A 20,556-nucleotide genomic window follows, 5' to 3' on the forward strand; every position below is an offset into this window, starting at 1 on the left:
ATTGTCTGCAAGTTGGTTGTTTTTAAAACTATTTTTAGAGGACTTAGACAGTAAACTAAGAGCTAGAAATCTATTAAAGTTTTAATTGAAGTTATATCTTCAAGAAACTCCAAATAAACTTGAAGAACAATGTCCAATTAAAAAAGTTTAAACTTCATACTGAGGTCACATTTTCAAAAGTTTGAATTAGATGAATATTGTTTTTAATGATTGAACAAATTACTTTTAACTAAAATATTTTGCTTCTTGAAACAATTATTGGGTTCTTTTTAAATTACTTATCTTTCTTTTCGAACAAAACCACCGATTTTGATTTAAAGATTCAGGAAGGATTTAAAGCGGTGATTCAAATTTGAACCGGAGGTAGGCAGTTAAAATTCATTAAATTCTGTCTCAGGAAAAGGATCCATCACTTTAACTGAAGAAATATTTTAACAATCACTTCAGCTTCAGAGATAATAAACCATTGGTAATTAACAATGGTTTAAGCTCTAGACTTTAAAGCTCTTTAAACCAAATTCAGTTCTAGGAAATTTTATGCTCAATAAAATTCGTTCGAACCACATTTCACTGTTTACTTCACTCAAAAGATTTGATTCAAGGTGCCTTTGTGCTTGAAACGTTCAAATCTTAAACTGTTGTTTTATAATCTTCATGATCATATTTTATTATTAAAAAATTATACGTTTTTGTTTTGGTTTATTTTGAAAGGTTGGCTGGGTTTTGGTTTTGTATCTTCGAAACATTGAATTGAATTTCAATCTTGACTCTACAGTCTTGGACCTTGGTTCTGCAATTTTGGTAATAAAATTTTGATTTCAAAATCTTGAGTCTACGATCCTGGTTCTACAACCTTGGCTCAGCAATCTTGGCTCTGCGATCTTAGTTTTGAGATCTTGGTTTTGCGATCTTGGGTTTGCGATCTTGGTTTTGTGATCTTGGTTCTGAGGCCTTGGTTTGAGATCTAGGTTCTGAGATCTGGGTTTTGAGATCTTGGCTCTGTGACATTGGTTCTGAGACCTAGGTTCTGAGATCTGGGTTCTTGGCTATCGCTTCTGAGACCTTGGTTCTGAGATCTTAGTTCTGAGATCTGGGTTCTGAGACCTTGTTCTGAGATCTGGGTTCTGAAACCTTGGTTCTGAGATCTGGGTTCTGAGATCTTAGTTCTAAGATCTCTGTTCCGAGATCCGGGTTCTAAAATCTAGGTTCTGAGATCTTGGATCTGACGATCTTGGTTCTAGGAACTTGGTTCTGAGATCTTTGTTCTAAAATCATGGTTCTGAGTTTACATGAAACTTCCACTGCTCTCATCTGCTCGACGTGGTGGCACTGCTCGGCCTCTAATAAATCATATTTTTATTTTAACATTTTTCAAACTCGCCTTAACTTGACTTTATTCTCGTGTAGAAGGTGACAGAGACTGTTGACGTAAAATTTCAACCCCCGGCCCCCCCCCCTGACCGATTCACGTCAGTACCCTTTAAAACACCCTGGTCACTTGAAATTACATTGACAGTCTCTTTAATCCTGTGAAAAATAAGCCATTTATCCAACAAATTATATCTAGCATAATTCATAGTTTGAAATATTAGAGACACACATATCAAGTTGCAAAGATATAAAGTTTAGATAATTAGTTTTTGTTTTGAAAACATTTTATTCGAGGTGTCAAAGCATTATTTTTATTTAATTTGTTTTAACTTAAATGAGATTTTGAATTAATGATTTGCTCACTGAAACTAAAAACTTTCAAATATGAGGTTACAATCAAAACTTTCATTCTAGATTAAAATTTTATCAAATTTAGTTTAAATGAAGTCAAGGGGTCAAAAAATGCATTAAAACAGTTTCAGCAAATCTAAGTTCCAATTAAATTCAAATAAAAAATTAGAATAAAAAATCATAAAAGGTTTGTAATATTCTTTTTTAACAAATAAGAAGGATTTGCATACACCTATCTCACACAATTCTTATATCTTTGCAATCTGATGGTGTTAACTATCTACACTGAATTAAAAAGTTTAGTAAATATAAAAATTTTACATATCAGCTGGAGCCCGACATCTAAATATTGAAGTTTGACTTTAGTTTTTTTTTATTTTTACTGCAAAAAAAGTAATTAATTTTCTTTTTTTTTTTTACCTTGCTCCAGATTGATTAGAGTCTTCATTGTTCTGTTTGGGGGCACCACCCACTGCATTGCACTGTAACCTCCTGGACCCAGGGCAATCAATTAATAAATAATTCAATCATTTATATAACAAATCAATTAGTTATCAAAACAATCAACTACTAAACTGATCAGCTTTCAAATAATCAGTTAGTCAATCAATCAATCAATCGGGTACACAATTATTAAATCAATTATCAAATCAATCTGATCAGAAATCAATTAATTAATCAATTAAACATTCATTTAAGCAATATAGAGAAGAAAAAAATTTATTTATAGGCTGATTCAACATTTGAATTTTTCAGGTCCCGCATCAAGTAAGGAAGAAATTCAATAAAAATTAAAAATAAGAGATAAAATTAAAAGTTAAGAATAAGAGAGATTAATTACCCGTTGGATAAAAATGCAGCAATCTCTTTGAAACTTTCAATAACCTTTTATCTAAAACTAACAAGATTACTGAATATGCATTTTCTATATCCATCTAAGCAAACATTGAGAAACCTAAGCTAGTACACGTTTTCTGCTTTTTGTCAGGGTAACAGGAATAAAAATACGTTCAAAACGTAATATTTTAATAAATAATTTTTTTTGGATTTTCAAAATTTACACTTTTCAAATGTTTTTGTTCTGTATTTTTTTATTAGTATTTATCCAAAGGACTGTTTAGGTAAAATTAAAGGGTGTATAGCCTAAACATTTTAGGAGTTGATCGCCACCAATAATATTTTTATCTGATGACCCTGTCTCAAGAAATTGTGATAAAACTGTGTGAAATGGATACCAAAACTCATATATATGAGATTTGGTATATGAATCAAAGTTTCAAACAGATCATATTCAGCAAATATGCAATGAATCTGAAAATTACGATAACTAAGAAGATCCTACACAGTTTAGGTATGCTCTTAATATGATTTAAATATAATACTTATTCATTTGTAATAGATATAATTGATAATATAATTGTTATGTCTTTATCACGTGAAAATTATTTCCACCAATGGCTGTGCAGTATCTGGTCAAGTGGCCCTGTCTGTATCACATGACCAGAATTTCCACCGACCGCCGTTCAGTATCTAGCCAGAAGGCTCCTTCGACTAGAAAACGTGTAAATAAGTTTTTTTATAACTTTAACACAGCTTTATATCAAGTTCTTGAGATAGGGACATCAGATAGAACTAATATTGGTAGCGATCAACTCGTAGAATGTTTATACTTCAGCCTATGCCCCTTTTTATTATACCTGAACAATCGATACCTCAATTCCTCTTTAATGGTGAGTCAGTTGAAATTTAAGTTGTATCATCATTATAATAATTTATCAGCAACTACAATAATCTCATTTTAACAATAAAAATGATTTATTAATTAATTGATTGGGTTCCTCATGATGATGAGTTCACTCTGATGCTCTGAGAAAGACCCTCGCCGGCTGTAGCGAAAAGTCAGCTTTCGCAGGTTCATCTTGATCCGGCGGGGGGCGCAGGTCAGCGCGTAGTTGAAGTAGTCTCGGAACCTAGATACCATAGATTTAAAATTGGAACATATATCAGAACACCAACCAGAGATACCATTGTGTTTAATATCAGAATATAAATCAGAACACCAGACATAGATACCATTGTTTTTAATATCAGAATATATATCAGAACACCAGGCATAGATACCATTGTTTTTAATATCAGAATATATATCAGAACATCGTAGATACCATTGTGTTTAATATTAGAATATAAATCAGAACGCCATCCATTGATGCAATTGTGTTTAATATCAGAATATATATCAGATTATAAACCATAGACACCATTGTGTTTAGTATCAGAAAATATATCAGAACACCAGGCATAGATACCATTGTGTTTAATATCAGAATATATATCAGAATACAGTAGATACTATTGTGTGTAACATCAGAATATATATAAGAATATATATCAGAATATATATCAGAATATGTATCAGAACATATATATCAGAACACCAACCAAAGATACAATCGTATTTAACATCAGAATATATATCAGAATATATATCTGAACAACAACCATATATATAAACTAGTATGTTTGAGAATACTAGTGGTACTTTATGTAATAATATTTATAACAGCTGGCCGACGTCTGTGGGGGGGGGGGGGGGGGATGCATTTGGCAGTTCTTATAAATAATTTTCTCTTTTCTTGTCAACATTACCACAAATATAGTGGATTGAAACATTTACTGATTAAATCCATAAGATAATAAAGCTTTATATGAGTTTCTTTGATCAACGGATTAAATGAGGAATAGATCATTTACATTATTTATCATAAGAAAGTTATAAAAGTTGTGGGAAAAACAACATTAAAGGGGCTGTAAGCAAAAATTCAAGTGACCCTCCATGCAAAGATTGCAATGCCCGATATACAACGATTTAAAAAACTTTGAATGATCAAGTATGAATTAGATTTCAACCTTTTTTGTTTCTTAAAACTGTTTATTTGCATTTGCGGTTTCTCTGCGAACGTGACTCACTATAGTTTCAGTAGAAGTAAATATTTCCATTTACTGTTATGGCGCAGATATAAGGATTTATCTATAATTGGATGAGGAGATAGATAGAAAGATAGATGATGTTACCGCCAGACCATTTCTGTTGGTTCAGAATAGACAACAAACACATGACTGAACCCTGATTGGATCTGGAGCTAATGGACGCGGCATACAGGAGTGGACTTGCGCATTATTGTATTTAAGAAACAATGGAGAAACTCACAGAAATAAACACTCTTTCAGTCAGAAAAACGACGTTATCTTCCACATTCGATGAGATTAAAGTTTTAATTGTACCGATGTATATCGGTCATTGCTATCTTTGAATGACGGATCACTTGAAATTACGCTTACACTCCATCTTTAAGAAAGTACGTGATATTACTCTCCCAATCCGCTGGATCCCTTCCAGAAAAAAAGGGTTATTAAGAGTTTAATTAGGATTTGGTTCTCTGAAGGTTAAATTTTGTTAAATAAACTAAAAAGTTTATTTAACAACATTTTTTATTCTAGAAACTGAATTTTGCAATCTTTATAATCTTCAGCTCAGGCATTATCTATTTATATAAAATAGTAATCTCTGTTTGTATGTTTGTATTTTAGATCATATCTCATGGATCCTCAAGACCAGTTTGCCTCAAACTCAAACTCGGTATAACCATGAAAATATTCTAATCTTGTTTTAAACGTTTTAAGTTGAGAGGTTTGACTTTTTACCGAAAAAATTTGGTTTCGCAAGCTGTTTAAGCATAATACAACATGTGCATTGTGCTTCTGCATGGCTCTTCAATATTTTAAAGCTTTAAATAATTTTTTTAAAATTTAGAACTTTTGAGTTGTGAATCTCGGGAATCGGGATAAAGTATTGATCTCCATCTTATGGAGACCTATGGATTACTTTAAATCTTTTCCGATATTCCTGACGGATAGCTTTAATGGAGGGATTATGCTTTAGCATTTACCCTTAAATTTTAAAGTGTCCACATTAAATATCAAGATCAAGCATTAGAGATGAAGGATGTTTCACAGAAAAGTTCTGACCTTGAAGATTGTTCTAGAGTTGATAGATAAGTTTATCAATGTTTTCTATTCGTTAGAAACAGAACAAATAAATTTACAAAGGTAAAAGTTAACACAGAAACTTTCAATCTCTTAACTTAGGTCAGCACAAAAGTGCAAAAAATAAACACAAATCTTGTGTTCTTTTTATCTTGAATAAGGATCAGGGTTTAAAATAACAAATTTTATCAATCTTTTTATCTTAAATAAAGATCCAGGTTTCATAATAACGGATTTAANGTTGACTATCTGGTGGAATACATAGTTGACTATCTGGTTGAATAAATAGTTGACTATCTGGTTGAATAAATAGCTGACTATCTGGTGGAATACATAGTTGACTATCTGGTTTAATAAATAGTTGAATATCTGGTGGAATAAATAGTTGACTATCTGGTGGAATAAATAATTTACTATCTGGTGGAATAAATAGTTTACTATCTGGTTGAATAATTAATTTACTATCTTGTTGAATAAATAGTTTACTATCTGGTGGAATAAATAGTTGACTATCTGGTTGAATAAATAGTTGACTATCTGGTTGAATAAATAGTTGACTATCTGGTGGAATACATAGTTGACTATCTGGTTGAATAAATAGTTGAATATCTGGTTGAATAAATAGCTGACTATCTGGTGGAATAAATAATTTACTATCTGGTGGAATAAATAGTTTACTATCTGGTTGAATAATTGTTTACTATCTGGTTAAACAAATAGTTGACTATCTGGTTGAATAAATAGTTGACTATCTGGTTGAATAAATAATTTACTATCTTGTTGAATAAATAGTTGACTATCTGGTTGAATAAATAATTTACTATCTAGTTGAATAAATAGTTTACTATCTGGTTGAGTAAATAGTTGACTATCTGGTTGAATAAATAGTTGACTATCTGGTTGAATAAATAGTTAACTATCTGGTTGAATAAATAGTTTACTATCTGGTGGAATAAATAGTTGACTATCTGGTTGAATAAATAGCTGACTATCTGGTGGAATAAATAGTTGACTATCTGGTTGAATAACTAGTTGACTATCTGGTTGAATAAATAATTGACTATCTGGTTGAATAAATAATTGACTATCTGGTTGTACTATCTGTTTGAATAATATGTTGACTATCTACCTTTTGTTCATCCAGTAGTAGACGATAGGGTTGACGCAGCAGTTGGACATCGCCAGCCAGTAGAACCCTAGGTACACGTGCTTGGTGTACGCAGATTTGAACACCTCTGAACAAATATAACATAAATTCAACATTTTTTAGAAATCAAGATTTTTATGAAATATATCTTTGAATGTCAGCATTAATACCAATATAGTTTCGGTGACTGTTATAGTGATATAATACAATTTTAGTATCTGACAATTCAGTTTATTTTATTATATTAGCATTTCAAAACTGGAAACTATATTGAAATATTTGTATCTATATTGTTTTCAATAATTACCTTTTTTATTTTCATTATGATAGGTTTTTTAATGTATTATGCTTATACTTATTTATATATTTGTTAAATGAACCTGGATGATAGAATGAGTAGAGAAAGTAGAGATGGTAAGGGAGCCAGCAAACTCCGAATATAGTGATCACAACTCCAAACATTTTCACCACCTTAAACAGATCAATCTTTTATTTAAAATTGATAAATTAATAACAGAAGGTACCCCATATATATCTTTATCTTTATTAATTTTGTGTTTTCTATAATTTACTTATTTGAGTTGATTTAAATCGATTCATTCCAGAGTGTCAACCTCTCAGAAGTTGCCAAATTTTAATTCGAAATATGTTAAATTCATTAATCCCCCCTTCCGTTTAGGGGCAGATACAGGGGGGGGGTCGGGGGGACATTTGCCCCCCTGACAGATTCCCCTGAATTTGGAATTTTTTGTTCCTATTTTCAGAATAGCTTCTCAATAGCATGCTTAAGGGAAAGAAACCCTAGTGCAAAACAGGAAAAATATCTGTCTTAATAAACTATAACGTGTGAAAAGTTAAAAATCTAGTTTTTTAGTCATTAGTCATTAATTTTGACTTTTTTGAGTCTTTTAAGTCAAAATAAATTTTCGCCTGCGGCACGATTTTTAGTTCCTACTTATGAATTTTTTTGTTCCTAAAAATTCCTGTATCCGCCCCTGCTTCCGGTCCCTTCCGGTCCCCCTTTCCCTCTCTTTTCTGTAATCCACGTATAAAAAACTTCTATAAGAAAAATGTCCTGTATATATGTCAAACAAAATCAAAACAATTATAGTTATTATTTAATTATCTTAAAATATAATATAGTTAAGTGATATAAAAATGTCATGAATCAACTTTATACAAATTTAGCTTCTCTGGGTGGCTGTTTTGGTGTTTGTCTGTTTGTTTGTATCCAATAAGCGTCAAAACGGCTGAACCGATCTGGCCCAAATTTTGGGTGGGCGAAGCGCCCTAAAAACCTAGTAATATAAATGACAATTTAGAGATTTATAGAAAGAGCAGAGAGGATCATCTTATAATGTAATTGTACTGAAAAGGGGGGGGGATGAAAGGAGAATTATTTTTGACAGTTGAAAGTACAGGGAGGGGGGGGAAGGGGGGGGATATTAATAATTTGTTTTTGCTGGAATTTAGCAGGAGTAGGGAGAGAGTAGAGGTTTTTTAAATGAGAGGGTGTAGGGTATTTATTTTTTAATTTTGTTGAACAAAATTTTTCATGCGGTTTGACTGAAAATTAATCATGTAATCTGTTAAAAAAAGTGGGGTAGGGGGTCTTAATCATCCAATTGTGTAGAAAAAGAAGGAAAGGGGGAGGCCGGGGGTAATAATCATAAAATTTAATTGTAAAGGTGGGGGTCTTAATCATTCAATCCTGTTGGAAAAAGAGGGGGGGGGGGTTTAATTATGCAATTCTTCTGGAAAAGAAGTGGAAGAGGGGGGGGATACTTAATTAACTTCGTTCTCTTATGATGATTAAATTATCTTGTTAATTAATCAAACTTTTAGCAAAGCACCCTTAATTCACTCAAGCAACCTTCTGAGGAGGAACCTTCAGGAAACAATGAAGCTAGGATCATAAAGGGAATTCTTTAAAAATTTATCAACGTTATTTTTGTTAATAATTCCTTTCTGCTTAAAAATGTATTATCCTGTGCGATTTTTAAATAGAGATGGACATCGATTTGTCAACGAACCAAATTTTTTATATCTAACAAAAAGTTTTGTGAATAATGGTGTTATTCAGAAAAAAAACTAACGATGGCCGAACGACTTGGATCGTTCTTAGAAATAAAAAACAATCGGTTTTTAAAAAGAAACAAAGAACATAAACAAACAATTTAAATCTTTTGAATGAAAACGATAGTTTTTTACTGAAAGAACGATTTTATTAAACGAAGTTTTAACTGAACGAACGATTTTACTGAAAGATCTTTCAGTGAGAAAACGAACGAAATAAATATAAATTGAACGATAATTTTGAGAATCTTGTATGGTAAGCTTTGGAATTTCTATTTTTATCGTAAAAATGTGATTTATTTTTAGAAATAATAAAGATAACAAAAAAAAACAATTTTAAATTACCTGGGGATTTAATCTAAAATAGATTTTAACAAAAATAAGATCATCTCGATGAATCAAAATTGAAGTTTATATTATGATAAAAGTATAATTATTTTAAAAGCAAATTCAAGATTTATCAAGAACTTGCTTTAGCATACAACTAATTGCCTTGCTTTAAGAAATATTTTGAAAATTTTCTATCAGGAATCAAAAACTTCTAAAACTTTGGTAAAAGTTTCTAAATTGATGTTTACATATTTATTATTATTAGAAAATATTAGGAATAAGAAATATCTACATTACTTAATTGTCATATTGAATAAATGTTTTAAAGGATTTAGTTAAATCTTCTAGTATGAATTAAAGCAACCCCCNAGGTTAACACCATGTAGATTACATTGTAGCTAAATATAAGAATATTTAATACCAAGGATGTATACAATCGTATAATAACGCCGAAGTTCATTGTTACTAATGCGACTCGAACGACGACCTGTAACTCTTGACATATGACGATCTGAAGGTTAAACTAAATGATTCCTGTCGAAAATGAAGTTTTAATGAAATACCTCATGATCTTTCAACGAAATAAACAAGATGCAAGAGATCTTTTATTGTGAAAAATAAGAGTGAAAAACTTTCGCACAGTCGTCTCTGAAGTGTTGTCCTTACTCCTTCCTTGGTAACCTTGTAGGATATAAGATGATATCAATATTCATTTTAGGAACATTGATCTCACAAGAAGGAAATGATTCATTCGGCGTACTGTCGCGATTTGCTGTCTAGAATGTTTGCACAAATTGTGTTGTACAACTCTGGTATACTAATTTGAGATGGAGAAGGACAACAACTGTGCATTTACAGATAAAAATTAAACAATGTAACTCTAATAATTAAAAAAAATTCTTGAAAATGTGTATCAAAAGAACTTTTTCGGATAATCAGCTGAGCCCAAAATAAAAAGCATTAGGTTAATTTTCACAAACTTTTGATATTTAGGTATAAAATTCTTTTCTTAGGCCTGGCTCCTTTAGTTTCAAATGCCTTTTGTTTTAAGCATTAGCAAGATTAACATTTACACAATTTTTTCAAAAATCATAAAAAGTTGTCACACCTTACTAGTTATGTTGTCATTAACACGTATGTATTAAATATTAAATAAATCAATAGAATAAAAACATATATTAAAAACTAAAGATATGTGCCTTTTTTGATTCAAGGACAATGGCGACTTTAAGAAAAATATTTAAGTTTGTTACAATCTTCGAGAGAATTTTCGGACTGTGATTCTATTTTTTTTTTTATCATGGAATACTATTGAGCCAAACAAATAAAATTGTTTAGAATATTTATATTTTCTATTTAGACTCGTATATGCATTTATTAGATCAATTAGATACAGTAAAAATAATATCAAGGGAATAATACCATTATTATTCTAATGATAAAAAAACATTTATGGAAAAAACTCCGAATCTATCGGATTACAAGCAAAGCGCATGATACTTTTTTTATAACCTAAAACTTTGAACTTAAATCTAAAATCCATAAAACGCTAATACTAAATACAAAAACAGCTGAACTGGTCGTTTTTAATAAAATATGGAATTATTTTTTTTTTTTTTATCCACCAAATAAATCAGGAAAATTTACGATATAAAAGATTGTAATGTTTATGCAATTTACAAAGAAAAATGCAGGTAAAGTAGCATTTAATGTAGGTTACAATTATTACAAGTTTGATTTTGTAAATAAACTTAGTCAACATATTTTTTTTTGTAAATAAGCTTATCTAACATATATTTGTGTTATTAAACTTAATAAATTAGTCTACTTATTTTTTTGTAAATAAACTTAGTCTACATATGTTTTTGTAAATAAACTTAGTCTACATATGTTTTTGTGAATAAACTTAGTCTACATATGTTTTTGTAAATAAACTTAATCTACATGCATTTTTGTGAATAAACTTAGTTTAAATATATTTTTGTAAATAAACTTAGTTTACATATGTTTTTGTAAATTAACTTAGTTTAAATATATTTTTGTAAATAAACTTAGTTTAAATATATTTTTGTAAATAAACTTAGTTTAAATATATTTTTGTAAGTAAACTTAGTTAAAATATATTTTTGAATAAACTTAGTTTAAATATATTTTTGTAAATAAACTTAGTTTGAATATATTTTTGTAAATAAACTTACTAGAAATCATAAGTGGAGTATCCTTGAAGACCATCAGGCCAGATTGTAATACACACCTCAAAATTTTCTACCCTACAAATCAAAAATGAAAACATACAAATTTTAACAAACTTATTATTCGTCTAAAACCTAAAATGGTGGTAATACCATATTTCATAGTACAGTTACACATATCAGAAAGATACAAACCATTATTTATAATTTTTTTTCAAAATTAAATATGCTCCAAATCATTCTCATTTTTGAGGATTTTTCAAACTAAAAGATTATATTTAACTATATATTTGTGTTAAACTTATGTTTTTGGAAAGTCTTGACTTGAAACTTGGTTTTTAAAAAATGGACGAATTAGAGCATATGTCAACTCTAAAAAGGAATTGAGTCTTTGCCACAAACTCTGATTTTTTAATGCCTATATCTTTACAACCCAATGTCATAGACCTTAGATATTTCAAACTATGATGCAAACCGTTGATATTTCAAACTAAATTTGAAATATCAACGGTTTGCATCACCTGGTTGGTTGTACAGATATAGATATTAGAAAATTTGGTATTTGCTGCAAAGACTCAATTCCTTTGGATCTGAATGCAGTGCTCTAACCCGAAAATATATTTTGTTGCACATACATCTGCCTCCTACTTTATCCAAGCGTAATGTCGTCTTCCTACCCTTCACCTTTAATCGGTTTAATCAGTTTAAAAACCAGAGAATGTATTACGGCATATAGCTCTGTCCCTGACAGAGAAAACATGTTAAATAGTAAAACATTTAAAACAAAAAATTCTACAATCCGTAACAATTCTAATTAAACAACCGGGGTTTTTATTTCAGAAGTAATAATTAAATGTTTTAAACTGACCCAATCACCTTCCTCTGAGAACAAATTACTAAAACATATTTGCAACCTTGTGTTTGTGGTAACAGTAACTAGGAGTTCATCCAACAACAATCAAACTGTCCGTGATTTGTGTCAACAACTTTAATGTAAACCAATTTTCTGTTGAAGTGAAAAAATGCTTTATTATAAATCAAAACTTAAATAGAAAAGTCGTCTTTATTGTATTGAAATAAAGACCGACCACTGTAAAACATCGTTGAATAATCAGGCATAACATATTATTCAGAAATTAATAAATATTTCACATACCAGCAGTACAAACGAACAATGCATGCCATGAATAATTAATGAAATATCTAGTTTAACATGAATATCTTAACTCAGAAAATTCCAGTATATAACCGCTCCCTTAGTATGATGTTAAAGGAATTGAGTCTTTGCTATAAACTCAATTTTTCTAATCCATATATCTTTGCAATTAAAAGTTGAAAAAGAAGATGGGCGCGAAGCGCCCTAAAAGCCTAGTAACTTTATATTTTCTCTGTCATATTATTCTAACCACGTGTATCTCCTTGAGGTTAAATAATACAGGAAATATTATCTCTGCAAGTACTTTTTAGAGTTATCACACTTCAAAGGTTTTGAACGAAAAGTTTGGTTTGATTGCTCAGAAGAAATGATAAAAGAAAAACTGAACAAAAATGTCTGTATTAAATACCAAGTCCCACTGTGCAAACGAATAAATAGGAGCTATAATACAAGTGGTTCGCTTTGTGCAAAATTCTTTTTTTTCTTTTCTACGTACAATATTCATTGCAAAACGTATTTTAAATTTATCTAAAACTTTAAAGCAGTCGATCTGAACGGATAAGTCCGGCTAAAATGGCCTTAGAGTCAAGTATATGCAAAAAAGTTACGAAGCGTTCTGAATTTTGTTGAATAAACTTACCCTGTAGTATTGACAGTATGTAGAGAGGTGTGAAGTGTAGAGGGAAGTGCCAGAAGAATACAGAATACCCAGATAGCCAGGATAGCGCCACAAACCCAGGCTTTCGTTGGTTTAGGCTTCAGAGGGCTCATTATTGCCTTCCTAAATAATACATTTTTATTCGGGACTGTCAATGAATTTTTAGAGCCTCATGCCTAATTCACAACGGTACCCTTAAACAAAGGGAAAAGTGTTGAATTCTGTCAATTTCATTATTTTTCTCTGCTGCAAAAAATTAGGAGTACAAATCAAACTCTCTAAATCTTTCTCTATAATATTTACTTCACAAAAAAAAAGAATATCGAATTTTTTTTGCTGGATAAACATATTTTTGATCATCTTTAATCTTTAATCTTCTCTTTCTAATATTTATATGTCAATAAATCTTGAAAAAAGAGATTTGGAGATTTTACTAGTAGTGGGAAGGGGGAGGGGGTGATAAATTAAGTTTCTTTGGGGGGTGACATTTTTTTTTGTAAAGGTGGCGGTGGCGGGAGNGGGGGGGGGCGCTTAAAATGGGATGTGACTACGAATCAAACCTATCTTCTGTCTAGTGTGGTGGCTAGGAGAGAGAAGACACTAGCTGAGACCTACCTTCTGTCTAGTGTGATGGCTATGAGAGCGAAGACGTTAGCTGAGACATACCTTCTGTGTAGTGTGATGGCTATGAGAGCGAAGACGTTAGCTGAGACATACCTTCTGTGTAGTGTGATGGCTATGAGAGAGAAGACGTTAGCTGAGACCTACCTTCTGTCTAGTGTGATGGATAGGAGAGAGAAGACGCTAGCTGAGACCTACCTTCTGTCTAGTGTGATGGCTATGAGAGAGAAGACGTTAGTTGAGACCTAACTTCTGCCTAGTGTGATCGCTATGAGAGCGAAGACGTTAGCTGAGACCTACCTTGTGTCTAGTGTGATGGCTAGGAGAGAGAAGACGTTAGCTGAGACCTACCTTCTGTCTAGTGTGATGGCTAGGAGAGAGAAGACGTTAGTTGAGACCTAACTTCTGCCTAGTGTGATCGCTATGAGAGCGAAGACTGTCTAGTGTGATGGCTAGGAGAGAGAAGACGTTAGCTGAGACCTACCTTCTGTCTAGTGTGATGGCTAGGAGAGAGAAGACGCTAGCTGAGACTGCAACCAAGGAAGTAAAGTGATTAAACACACAGTATCCCAGACCAAACTCCCATTTACTAGAATAAAATTAATTAAAGGCTGTCGACTTAGTTCTAAGCGATCCTTCTTTTCTAGAGTTACGAATGGCATGTCCGATTTACAGTTGTACCCATTAAACCGATCACAGCTAATTAAAGTATCCTAGTTTTTTCCAGCTGAAAATGAGTGTTTATATGACAGATCCTATTTCAAATGTTAAGTTAGAAAAACATGGATTTCTCTTTTATCGATGGTCAGACAATGGTTAAAAGATACTGTTGTGAATCATTCAAAATCGAATGGCATAACAGTTTTTCATGTTTGATTTATTTTGAAAGGATTTGGAATTGAAATCTGATAATTAACTTAAATGCTCATTAGACCTTAGATATTTCAAACTATGAAATCTGTAAGATCAAATAATCTAAGTTTGAAATATCAAAGGTGTACACCATCAGATTGCAAAATTTGAGTTTGTGGCGAAGACTCAATTCCTTTAATCAAAATCCTTTTTTCTGTGAGTACAAATTTTTGTAAAAATATTTTTAAAACTGTTTTATCAATTTGAAAAAAATGAATTTTTGCAAATCATGAATGTACATTTCTAAAGTAGAAGTTTTACAAGCTTTTTCTCTCAAAAAATGAGTTTAAAGATTTATATTACGACAATTTAAGTTAGTTCATTTGATAAAAATGTTTAGATCCTTTCAGCACGTGTCTTTAAAGTTTCTATCATAAAAAGCAAAAAAATGAATTTTGATTTTTTTTCTCTTTCATTTTGATCACGTTTTTGTGAATAATAAATCACTATTGCAAGTAAATATATATTTTTTTAAAATTATGTCTTGAAAGTATAGCACTGAATTCAAAAACGCTAAAATCGTAAAAATCAGTTAAAAATTGAATAGGATATAGGACCTTTCAGCGGAAAGTTTTTTGGTCCTAGATCGAGTATCGACCAATTTGACAATTCTAAAACACCAGCAGCAGGGCAATATTCGCAACTTTAGACATCCATATTGTCAAGCAATAAAAACGACATTGTATTCATTACTGCTCCTTAGATAAAGGTTTAAAGGGTATCGTCGAGAATCTGTCATGAATCTGTTTTTTTAAAAAGGATCCGTGGAAATATCTTCGACAGTCCCTTGTAACTAAATTTGGTTTATCATGTTTTTCTCGACGCCCTGTACCTGTCCCTCATGAAGATGAAGGAGAAGATGCAGTTGAGGGTCGCCATCATAATATCAGCCATTGTCAGGTTTAGGAGGTAGTAGTTCGTAACACTCCACATACGCTTATGTCCTTTTCAAAAATATATGTTAGTACGTGCTTGCTCTAGAATAGGCTTTCCAGCAGAATAGAAAATTGTTGCGCGCAATGCAAATACCGCATTTTGCGCGTGCAATTTTTGTTTCGTCGTAAATTACCCAATTTTGCCCATTTGACGTAGAAAAAACGCGCTAAAAATACGAGAACATTTAAGTTCTACACTTTTTAGACAAAATTTTGTATACCTTTGCAACCGGATAATGTTAAAAACATAGATTATTTATTTGATCTGAGGTCTATACGACACTGCATTGCAAAGATATAGAGATTTGAAAAAGTGAGTTTTTGGCAAAAACGCAGTTATACGTATTTATTCTCTACTCTGTATGTTAAATGTAGCACGTTTTAATTCTATAATTCTATATTTTTAGGTCAGTGATGTATTTACATAAGATTATACTTAAGGACGTCTCTAGTTACGTTCTGTGTTTCTAGAGAGATAATAGACCAACATCCATATTTGAGACTTATCAGGAGAACATTTAAGTTATAAAATATAAATGACAAAACGTAATGTTCAACTTCAGAAAACTAACTTTTGAAATCAAATGAAAATTTAAAAGAAAGGGGTCGAGGGAATCGAATATCTGAATGTAATACGAAGTTAAAACGAATAAGAACTTATTAAAAACTTGATTTAAGAGAGTCCTCTGTGAAGAATATATGAAGCTAGTTTTAGGCAATATATCTTCTCTATATTGGTTCCCGCCAAGTCAACCTATTTTAGTCAAACATAAATTCAGTCGAACATTTTCATCTCCTGTCGACTGTCAAACATTTAAAAATATCTTCTCAGTTTATTTTATTTTGGGATTTTTTCATGAAGATTATAAATTGAAATTTACAATCTTTAAAGGAACTTTAAAAGAACCTTAAAGGTCTCTCCATGAGTCCTATTCACAATAGTATCCTTGAAAGGTTTATCTGATCAAGAGTGAATAACATATTTAAGTTTTTCTCCTTGAAAATCGTTTATTTATAGAAATGACAAGCGTATTTTTGCTGCAAAATCAATTTTGAATAAAATTGCCAGAAAAAAGTGTTCAAGCTAGAAATGATGATATTTTTCACACTTTTGATCAGAGAAAGGTTTGTCACTATTTAAATGGAAGGCAACAAATGACGACGACGACATAGAATTGAAGCAAAATTCCCATGGCTAAGAAATGTGTTTTTTTATTCCGAGCTTTAAGATTTAATTATATCGCAAAAATAAATTAAAATAAATGCGTGCCCTTTTCTACGTAAATACAAGTAAGCTTTGTCAAGTATTATTTTTTGCAATATGGGGGGGGGGCGGGGGTAGGGGGAACAAATCGCCTACTTAGAATAAAAACTACCTATAACGATCCATATGACAGTAGCATTGCCCAAGACAGCGGTGACAACAATCATAGAAAAAGCAAATGTCCAGAAGTAATCAATATCTTGCTCCCATCTTATCCAATTCCATTCAACAGTAATCGTCCTGTAAACAGTTTAATTACACTTTGGGATGAAAATATTCAGTCAACCATTAAACTCCATTCAAAAACACCCACGGTCAGTGTGGATTTTTATGTCCCTTTTGGGACATGACCTGAGGCCGAATTTAAAGAATTTGAGCCAAAGTTTTAATTTAAGCCACGACTTAAACTTTGTTGGTTCCAATTAAATTTGCATTAAATTTTTCAAGATTTAAGCCGGCACTCAATTGAAACTGGTTTTTGGGGGATTTGAGAAGCTGCTTAAATTAATTAAATTTGAACACAGGACCCAGGGGGGTTGATAGCTGTTTACCTGTTCTAGCATATTTACTTTGACTTTTTACTGAGAATAGAACGAGATTCTTGCCTATAGCTATAAAATAATAATAAAATATACATAACATGTAGTTCCTGGCCTATACATTGTAAAGGATTCGCGTACATTATTACTCTATTACAATAAACTAGGGCTGGGCAAACTTCCGTTTACGAAACGTAAGTGGAAGAGTCCGTTAACGAACAGCGAAAACTGTTAATTTTTAAACAGTTACCTATCAGAAAAAGTCCTTATTAAAAGAAAAATTATTGAAAAATAAACTCGAGATGTGTTGTAAAACAACAAGACGTTTTTCTGCTTAAAATTGCATGAAACTTGCAGAAAATCAAGTTGCATGAAGCTTGCAGGACATTATTGATTTCATGAATTTTATTTTCGTCCTTTTTCAGTTTCATGAACAGAAAGCGAGATTTCTTGGGGGGGGGGGATTTCTCCTTGTCCTATTGTATACGCAGGGTGTCTAAAAAACAGTAGTTAATGTAAGTGCCTCAATTATGCACCAATTTTCGTATTTTTTGACAATACGAAAATCTACTAAAAGTGACAGAAATCTTGTATCATATCTAATCATTATAGTAAATGTTATTTAAACGTTTAAAGTTTGGGAAAACCTCTGGTGCTTCACACTTTTTAAACTGTAATTGATGCCATAGCTTCAGCTACCAATTTAACATCAAAAGATTTCTAAAACTTTAATCGTGAATACAATTTTCTAAAGATCATGGTTACCGGGAGTCGGTTGCACCACCAGCTCGAAAATTTAAAGTAGATATCCTGAATGTTAAAAAACTTTAAATGAGGCTTTGTCTAAATATTTAAAAGGTTAAACCGTATCAGAGTATTTCTAAACATATGACTTGAACTAGGTATTTTTAAATTTTAATTAATAATGATGCAAAGAGTGAACCAGTTCTAACTAGATATATAATAAGGTTGTCAGCTTCAGGTTCAGAACTGAAGATAGCTTCAGACCAGAGAATATATATATATATATATATTTAGTGAAAATTAGAGTTTCCCTCGGTTTGACATTTTTTCAGCAGTCCCTTCTAGATTGAAATTTTTTACACTTTTTGGGAAGTGATAGCAGTCTATACGTTGTTATACTCTGTTTTAAGCTATAGTTGATAGAACGTAAGAAGACTTTGTACATGATTTTACGTACTCCATCTACCTTTCACCTTCATGCCAGAAATCCTAATCTTGGGATCCATCATTCAAAAGTACAAAAGTCAGATTGGTCTTTTGAACACTCTAAGAGGTTCACTTAGTCTTCCTATTGCACGGCGCCCTCTCAAGTTGGTCGATAGCTGCAAATTCAACCAATTGTAAGAGTGAAAACCCAGCTCAAATCCCCCATGCCTTGGTCAAATAGTACATTAAGGAACCGGTCAAAGGGGGGTTCTCAGGAGATGCGCTGCTCATTAATCTTTCGAAGGAGATGAAGCATTTGAAATACTGCGTTGGTTTGCCGTATTAATTCTGACTGTACTCTGTACAACTTGTCCCAGCTGCCTGAAATTCTGTCTGTATTCTGTACAACTTGCCAAAGCTGTCTGAAATTCTGTTTGTATTCTGTACAACTTGTCCCAGATGCCTGAAATTCTGTATGTATACTGGACAACTTGCCCAAGCTGCCTGAAATTCTGTATGTATACTGGACAAATTGCCCAAGCTGCCTAAAATTCTGTCTGTATACTGTACAACTTGCACAAGCTGTCTGAAATTCTGTCTGTATTCTGTACAACTTGTCCCAACTGCCTGAAATTCTGTCTGTATTCTGTACAACTTGCCCAAGCTGCCTGAAATTCTGTCCGGTAGTTCAAATTAAACTTGCAACGTGCATGTCCACCATGCACGCCGTGTGTTTTTTCTGCATGTCATTTGTCAGTATATAATATGTCATAAGTAATATTTGTATGTATTCTAGAATTATCCTTGTTGTTACGTTGGTACTAAGAGAAAATCTTTACTCACTTTTAGAGAAAATGTCCCCAAATTAGATAAAAAATAACAAGATTGAAATTATAAGTTTTAGAACTTTATTCTTTTTTAAAACTTTTGTATTTATGTAATTGTACGATGCTATACAGAAATTTGATATAAACAAACTTATGCGTGACATGTAAATAAATTTGCTCTCTTACGCTAGGATTTGTGTAGCTTATCCCTGATATTGCAGAACAGAAGATTGCTTTATGCAAAATGTTAGATAATTGTCAAAATATCACGGGCATCGCCGGAAATTTCAGCTATACTAAAACTCAGTCACTGGAGGTACTAATACTCATAATATATCTTTATTTCTATATCATGAATATCTCATTTCCTCTTCAGTCAAGTATATTCTCAATTAAAAATATATATACATATAATATAGCAGACTCAGAAAATATACTGCTGGGGGGATAGAAGGGGTTTATAGGGAGTAGAAGGACTGTTTTCATCTTCCGGAAGAGCATAGTACTCCTCCATTTTTGTGAAAACTCTTTCAAATTTCTTGTTCTGGAAATTTGTCTGAAACTGTTAAAATAAATTAAGAAATTCTATGGCCGTGCAACCAGTTATAGGGCGAAAATTGTTAAAATTAAACAATATAATATGGTTTCAAACTAGGATTAAAATTTATGATTTTGATAAATTTGATTCTTGTAAATTAAGTAAACATTAAACACTGTTAATTTACTCTTTATTAATCTACAGTAAACAATAATGTATCAATATAAACATAATATTTTAGAAACAATGCACAAATATGGAGAGAGTAAATGATTTTTTGAAAAATGGAAATTTAATTTTGGAATCAAAATTTGTCTATGAACATGTTTTCTACTTTCTTTGGTAAAAAATGGAACTTTTTTTTCATAAAATGACTTAATAAATTCCGATAAGTCGTCTCTGAAGTCTCATCCTAATTTAAA

The 20,556-nt window shown here is 31.5% G+C and overlaps 1 protein-coding gene across 1 annotated transcript; it reads right to left on the minus strand.

Moving 5' to 3' along the window:
- Positions 1–214: 214 nt before the first annotated feature.
- Positions 215–20,152, minus strand: LOC111709843 (tachykinin-like peptides receptor 86C). Its single transcript, XM_023483759.1, has 12 exons — positions 20,077–20,152; positions 17,173–17,304; positions 15,694–15,805; positions 14,434–14,538; positions 13,311–13,451; positions 11,521–11,592; positions 9,687–9,720; positions 7,297–7,387; positions 6,899–7,004; positions 3,561–3,692; positions 2,143–2,214; positions 215–1,340 (listed from the first exon to the last, which is right to left on the minus strand). The coding sequence occupies exons 1-12, from the start codon at positions 20,108–20,110 to the stop codon at positions 1,286–1,288; spliced, it is 1,086 nt and encodes a 361-aa protein (XP_023339527.1). The 5' UTR covers positions 20,111–20,152; the 3' UTR covers positions 215–1,285.
- Positions 20,153–20,556: the final 404 nt, after the last annotated feature.

This window comes from Eurytemora carolleeae, unplaced genomic scaffold, assembly GCF_000591075.1.
Source record: "Eurytemora carolleeae unplaced genomic scaffold, Eaff_2.0 scaffold1004, whole genome shotgun sequence".
NCBI lineage: Eukaryota > Metazoa > Arthropoda > Copepoda > Calanoida > Temoridae > Eurytemora > Eurytemora carolleeae.